The sequence below is a fragment of the Carlito syrichta genome, unplaced genomic scaffold (genome assembly GCF_000164805.1).
Source record: "Carlito syrichta isolate Samal-C Ts95f unplaced genomic scaffold, Tarsius_syrichta-2.0.1 Scaffold308839, whole genome shotgun sequence".
Lineage (NCBI taxonomy): Eukaryota > Metazoa > Chordata > Mammalia > Primates > Tarsiidae > Carlito > Carlito syrichta.
The window spans coordinates 1,459,545-1,466,555 of record NW_007252935.1 but is presented as its reverse complement, the minus strand read 5'-3'; the positions used below and the strand labels follow the sequence as shown (position 1 = coordinate 1,466,555).

Genomic DNA, 7,011 nt, shown 5'->3' with positions numbered 1-7,011 from the left:
AGATCGCCTGAGCCCACCAACTTGAGGCTGCAGTAGCCGTGATAGTGCTACTGCACTCCAGCCTGGATGACAGAGTAAGACTCTGACTCAAAAACAAACAAACAAAAGAACTTAAGTTGGGGTCCACAGGCGAGGTCTTAAGAGATGAACTTAATATTCTCATAAATGTCTTACTCTCATTGTATCAATCATATGGAACACGAGTTAACATTTGCTGAACCAAACAAGAGTAACAAAAAAAAACTTAAAAATGGGGAAAAAAGGATAAGAATCGAGAAGCCACCCTCATGCTGTGATAAATATCTGCAGGCTTCAGCAACTGTCAGTTAAGGCAATTTGAATAGTAAATGTTTTTTCTGTCAGAAGATGGCTACCCTGAAAGCCTTTGACATTGGTGGAAATGTGGGAGGCATAAAGCTGATACCCAGAAACCAGCTGAGAGTTGTGACTGGGCCTGCATCCAGATGCCTGCTGTCACCAATGATTCAGAAACAGTGGACTCATACAAGAGCTGAGAGAAGGTTTGGACCATACCGTGGGCTGAACTGACAGCATCTTACAAGGGAACCTGATTTGTGGCTCCTACCAACCTAAAATGAGAAACTAGAAATGTTCAAAGAATGTTCCTTTCCTAGAAAGGAAGCTTGAGGCTCCCATACACATCCTGCCAAAGAAAGAATCTAGGAACGAGGGAACCAAAATAAATCCATTCCAAGAAACCACATCATCATGTAAATGAAATATTACATTTGATTTCCCTCCAAATTAATTCAACTTTGCTCAATCACATGAAATTAAGATACCATAAACATGCAAACAGCTCTATGTTCTCTTTAATGTTGTGTTTGCCATAGTCTTGAACAGCTAGATTTATGTCCCCTCCAAAATACAAATTTAAAGTACTATAAGGGCTTTCTTGTGGCCCCCAGTGGCCATTAAGAGTGCGTGAAGATATACAGAATCATAGGAAAATAAAGAGTACATTTCACGAACACTGGACACTAGCTATTTCATCTAGACAGAGACAGTTAACTGCTTCAGCAAATACTGGGATTTTAGAAGACAGTGTCAATTTTATTGCTTTTGAAATGCTGTGTAGAGCATGGAACTTTACAATTTGCACATTGGGCAATCTTTAAGTTTAAATATATTTATGTGATAAAAAAAGTACATGCATATGAATATATAGAATTTTTAGAAATCATCATTTACATTAGAAATTTCTTTATACAAACATTTTAACTTTAAAAAAAGTTAGCGAATGACAGAAACTCTCTGAGACTGCAGAAAATCCAGCTTTCTGTGTAAGCAGTCTTTCACTGAGAGACATGAGTGATGGCAGACGAAGGCCTCTTAAGAATAGACTCAACAGAAAATGACAGCGGTTCATTCACTGAGAGTTTTGTTCCAACTTGTTTGGCTACAAAAAGGTCTTTTGCGCATCTATCTATTGTAAATGTGTACTTCTGGTTCTCCTTGACAAAACACTCTCTGTGTTTCTTCGAGGTCTCTTCAAAGGCCTCTTTGACAAATGGTGTTTTCAACTCAGGACATGATTTGTCATTAAGCGTTTGCTGGAATAAGGAGTGGAATGGATTATGTTTAAGTGGCAGAGGGTGCCTGGTGTTTTCTTTGCTGATCTTGGTTAAGACGTGCCCTTGAGCTGCCAGGGAGTCCATGTCAACAATGGGAGAAAAATTCCGTTGGGGTGGGGAGAATGCAGACCTCTCAGGGACAGTCTGGTGACCCTGAAGGTCATTTCTCGAGGTCTGGACCTCTGGAGCATGAGGCAGCACCAGGGAGGCTTCTAATTTCGGGGGCATCATGTCATGCTCTGCACTGAGTCCATCCTGGACTCGTGCTACCTTCAAGTCCCAGTTAGTCCCAGGCTTCAGGGCTTGAACTGAGGTGGTGGCATTTAGCAAGCATTGTTGGTAGAGGAGAGTGTCACTAATGGGGCCACACTTGGGCCAAACTAAAAATCTCGAGGACAAGGGATACTGTCTATAAGTCGTGGCCACACTGACATTGGAAGAAATTAGTTCCATATTTCCAGACCCTGAATACTGCATGGTTAGATCAAGGCAGGTGGGCAGAAAGTTGCAGAAGTCCTTGCTTGACGGGTCCACTGGGCTGGAGCTGCAGGCACTTTTGTAGGAGTTGTACTCAGGTCCAGGAACCATGCGGTTGGGCAGGAACAAGGCAGCAGCTTGGGACGTTTCCAACATCTCCCTCTCTTTATATTCTCTCTCCAGCATAATGTTCTCCAGCTCCTTATCAGCAAAAGCTCTTCTTTTCCTCATCCTGTCACTAACTGGGGGAGGCAGAGGGAAGGTCCCTCCTACATAAGTCTCTGCTGGAATTGGGCGATAACCTAAAATAAGCAAACATTCCACATGAAAGAGATTAATATATGGGGGGGGAATCTGGAAATCTAAAAGGCAACAGAAACACTACATGTTGGCAAAACAATTATATAAAGTTTTATATAACACTAATATTTTTCTACAGAAAGCAAACGTGGGCCAGGCATGGTGGCTCATGTCTGTAATCCCAGCACTTTGGGAAGCCAAGGAAGGAGGATTATTTGAACCCAGGAGTTCAAGACCAGCCTAGGCAACATGGCGAGACCTCATTTCTATCAAAAATAAAAATAAAAAAGCTGGGCATTGTGACGTACACCTGTAGTCCCAAATTTTCAGGAGGCTGAGACAGAAGGATCGCCTGAGCCCAGGAGGTCAAGGCTGCAGTGAACCATGATTGTGCCACTATGCTCCAGCCTGGGTGACAGAGTAAGAACCCAGCACAAAAAAAGAGATAGAGATAGAGATAGAGATAGAGATATAGAGAGAGGGAGAGACAGAAAGTATAGGTTTGGTTTAAAGTATTTTCCTCTGGGAGAAATGATATTCATATTGTAACTTTTTTGTTGTTGTTATAGGTTTGTTTGCTTGCTTGCTTCAACAGGCATATTTTGACTGAAATTTTAATACTCTTTCCAGGCCCCTATACATCAAAAGACAAGGCTGCTCATCTCAGTTGGTATTTTATTATCCATGTCATCATTTTTCATTATTACAAAAGATATCTATACCTAGAGCTGAAGTCACCTTTATGTTCTAAAGATGGCTCAACATGTACACACTGATATAGCTGTAGAATAATCCAAGGAGAACTAGAAAAAAAGAGAAAGAAAGAAATTTAAAGGCGACTAGTGAGTTTAAAAAAAGACTTAAGAAAATAGAGAAGCACAGAAAACTGAAAAGAGTCATTAACTAGTCAAATACACTCTGCGATGAACAATTTAACCAGGCCCTTTCCCCTGACTACTAGCACAAACAAAACAAAACCAAAAACTGAGGGTGAGAATGGAGATATTCCCTGCTATACTGAAAATAACTGGCCTAAAACATTTTTCCTAAGCTCTAAGCACGTTGGCCAGTTACCAAAATAGTTGAACAAGCAATCATTAGAACGCAGATTAAGTCATCACGTGAATAGGGACAAAGTCAAAAACAAAGATTAGTAGAACATAAATAGAATTCCTAGAGGCATAAAATGCTTCGAGTATTTCATCATCCCAAGCACTCACCTCTATCAAATTTGTCTGAAGGATCCATTATTATATTTGTATTTACATAGAGACAAACCTATCATATTAATTTTCAAATAAAATAAAATTTGAAAATTAATGCCTCCATTTCCATGGTAAGTTTTGCCAATAAGTTATTCTTAAATTTACTGTTTCATTTAGTCCTCGCACTTCTCAAGTTGCTTTGGCACAATTTCAGTTTATCGATGTGGTCCCTATTGTGATAAATCTGTTTATCCAGTTTGTAACCAAATTTCATTTCTAATTCATGAAAAACCATTCTTAGGTCAGAAGTACACAGCACAGGATGAGACACAAATGAACTTCAAAACCTGTCCAGAACCAATTAAATTAATAAAGCACACAAGGAAAAAAAGATTTCAAGTGTGTATCTTACAAAGAAAAAAAAACTACTTCCACCCTGAATTTCATGAAGGGGCAGTGATAAAAGCAAATATAAATTTTCCTTTATTAAAATACTTTAAAATTTTAAGAAAAATGGTGGAAAATATCCAATATTTTATTGAGTGGATCAATAAATAAATTACATACCCAAATAGAAATGCTAAAAAAATCAGTAATGTTTTAAAAAAAAAAACTAATGTCTCCCCCAGGCTTTAGTGAAAGTGAAAACATGGCGAGAAAAAGTTGAGATTTCACACCCTTCCCACTTAACTTGCTGGATTCAAAGTCTTTTGCTGATCTTACAACTTCGACTGTCAAAAATGGTAAAATGAAGCATGGAATAACAGCAATTACCTAGATAATCTGAGGAGGAAAATAGTACAATGAAAAAAGATTGGAATCTGAGGCTGAACTCCCCCAGAGGAGAGGTCTTTATTGGTCGCAGGTAGCTGCTAAACTCCTCACTTGACTTGATCTATTAGGCTCCCACAACTAAGAAAAGTGGCTGTAGTCGTGTGGGTGTGGGTGTTTTTATAATGTATTTATTTCCTTCCAGAACATCTGCTCCCAGATCACTTGGCAGTGCATGTTTGTACATCCCTCACTGTGGGGCAAATTTCATATGCACTCCATGTTAACCCATTAACCATTAAACAGACAACAAAATTATCCGAGTTCTTAAACGAATGGTGACAAAAGTCTTGGCAGATAGGTGAGATTCATTTTCCCAGGCAGTGGTTTCCTTCCTAGAGGAAAACAGATTTGTGCTGGGGCCATGCTATGGCCCCCAACTGTAAGGTTTCAGTTTGGGTATGCATGCTGCCAAAGTGAGCGCTAGAAGAAAACTCTCTAATACAGCAAGACCTTATCTCTACAATAAATTGAAGGAAAAAAGTAGCTAGGTGTGGGGGTGAATGTTTGCAGTCCCAGCTACTTGGAAGGCTGAGGCGGAAGGATGGTCAGCAGGTCGAGGCTGTAGCCATGATCTTGCAATTGCACTCCAGCCTGAGCCATACAGTGAGACGCCAACTCAAAAGAAAAAAAAAGAGTTATTTTCCCCTCAGATAACACCTACACGGATTAATAAATATGCAATTTGCCTAAATAATGAGAGTTCCTGACTAAGTTTAAAAGGATAATTTTTTGTTCTTTTACCTTCTAAAATGCTTTTGGCCAGCAAACTGGGTGTTCTGACTTGCCTCTGGTAAACAGCTTTGCGCTCGAAATTATTCTGTTTTCCAGAAATCCCCTTCTTGTCCTGTAAACACAAGAAACAATCAATAATGCCCCAAAAGAAAATACAAAAGAGAAGAGCAAAGGCAGGGGCTCAGCAAATCTAGAAACCCTTCCCGGTCTAAATATATTTATTTTCCCATCTTGTGTAGGAAATGATTCCTAACGAATTACTATCAGCACCCTGTAATCCTGGGCAATGAGTTGGAAGTTCCAGTCAAAGCCACCAACTGGTGAGCTGAGCCCCTGGCTTTCCCTAGCAGAGTCACCCCAGCCTGGCTTCACAGAAGACCAGTGGCCAGAAGTTGGGGGGACATCCTGGAGAGAGGTGAAATTCATAATCGGGGAGACAGTAGGCGCCTGGTCTTGAGGGGGGTGGCGACTGACCCACAGCTGCGTCCTGGGCGCCCACCTGTTGAGATGTAGGTGCCAAGACCTGATGTTGGGCAGTTATGCCAGGCAGGATGGGGTGCTGGGGTGTGATAGGAAGATATGAGGGTCTCCTCGGTCCCACCACAAACTCCAGATTTGCGCATGAAGGCGAACAAAACTTTTGGAGGCCGCCGGGAACACAGAGCTGAAAGACTCCCGCCCTCTGCTCGGTCCTCACCGCCAGGCTGGGATTCCAGGCCCTTCCATGCCTGCGTCGAACTCAGCAGACCGCGCAGGAACGCTGGGCCCGCGGTGACCCGTAGCTGACGCCCGACGCGGGAGAAGGTCAAGCCCAGGTCCAGGGCCACCTTGGCGTCCAGAGCGCTCTCCGGGGCCCTCGGGAAGCTTTCCTTTGGGGTCACTGCCTTTAGTATGTATGGTGACCCACTGGCCAACTCCTCGCCTCCAAAAAGTAAAATAAAAAACCTCCCCCGTCCTGAGTCTGGAGGAAGGCCCTCCCTCGCTCTGAGATCTCACGCGGAGACGTGCAGGCACACATGAAAACATAAACACCGAGGTTCAAGGGGCTCTTTAGTAAAGAAAACCCTGGATCTCCTCACAGCGGGAGTCTCGGGTGGGAGGTAGCAGACACCCTTCCACAGGCTCTTGGGTCGTTTGCAGGAAGAGCAGCTGCAGGTTACTTGACCTTGGACTGCGGGCACCTAACTTCCCACGCACTTTTTGTCTCATCCATCAAGTGGGCAGCACGTCCTGAATATCTAGAACGGCCCGGTGACAGCAGGAGCCGCGGGGTTCTTATTCTCGACCACAGCGCAGTGAGAAGCCTGGAGCTGGACGCCGCGCCGGGGGTCAACCACACTCCTCCCTCTCTCCGCCCCCAGCACTACCTATGTAAACTTTTAAATGCAAAATACATGTTTTTAAAAAAAAAAACAAAACGATTTTCTCATAATGTCCCAAATGGGCCTGATCACTTTCAGGCCTCTCTGCCTGCTTTTTTAATATAAAAGCTGTTCTGCCAAGTTCCCCAGCGATGCCCACAGCTTTCCCCCTCCCGACCCCGCACGCCCCTGTGGACAGCGAAGCGTCCTCACCACCCATCCGAGGAAGTGCCAGGTGCCGCGAGGCCCTGGACAGGGGCGCTGCCCCGGCCCCTCCAGTTCCGCAACCTCCCTCGTGGCCCGGGACGCCCCGGCGAGGCGCGCCCCGGGGCCGAGTGGGCACGCACCTCGGTGGCCTGCTGTCTCCGGAGCGCCACCTGGGCGGCCATGACGCGCTGCCGCTCCACCACCAGCAGGCAGTTGGCGCACTGGCAGTCGCGCCAGCGACAGAAGCGCTTGTGGCCCTTGAGGCAGGACACCACGCCGTGGTTGCGGCAGCGCGCGCAC

At 44.3% G+C, this 7,011-nt stretch overlaps 1 protein-coding gene across 2 annotated transcripts in view; it reads right to left on the bottom strand.

Moving 5' to 3' along the window:
• Positions 1–1,039: 1,039 nt before the first annotated feature.
• Positions 1,040–7,011, bottom strand: part of DMRT2 (doublesex and mab-3 related transcription factor 2) — a 7,621-nt gene continuing 1,649 nt past the window's right edge. The window contains exons 3-5 of one of the 2 annotated variants that reach the window (XM_008066071.1): positions 6,852–6,860; positions 5,153–5,255; positions 1,040–2,374 (exon numbers count right to left, since the gene is read on the bottom strand). In XM_008066071.1, the coding sequence (XP_008064262.1) occupies positions 1,317–2,374; positions 5,153–5,255; positions 6,852–6,860 (1,170 nt within the window). In that variant the 3' untranslated portion in view covers positions 1,040–1,316. Of the gene's footprint in view, positions 2,375–3,040; positions 3,176–5,152; positions 5,256–6,851 lie in introns of those variants that run through there. The other variant, XR_002482412.1, reaches the window with a different exon arrangement.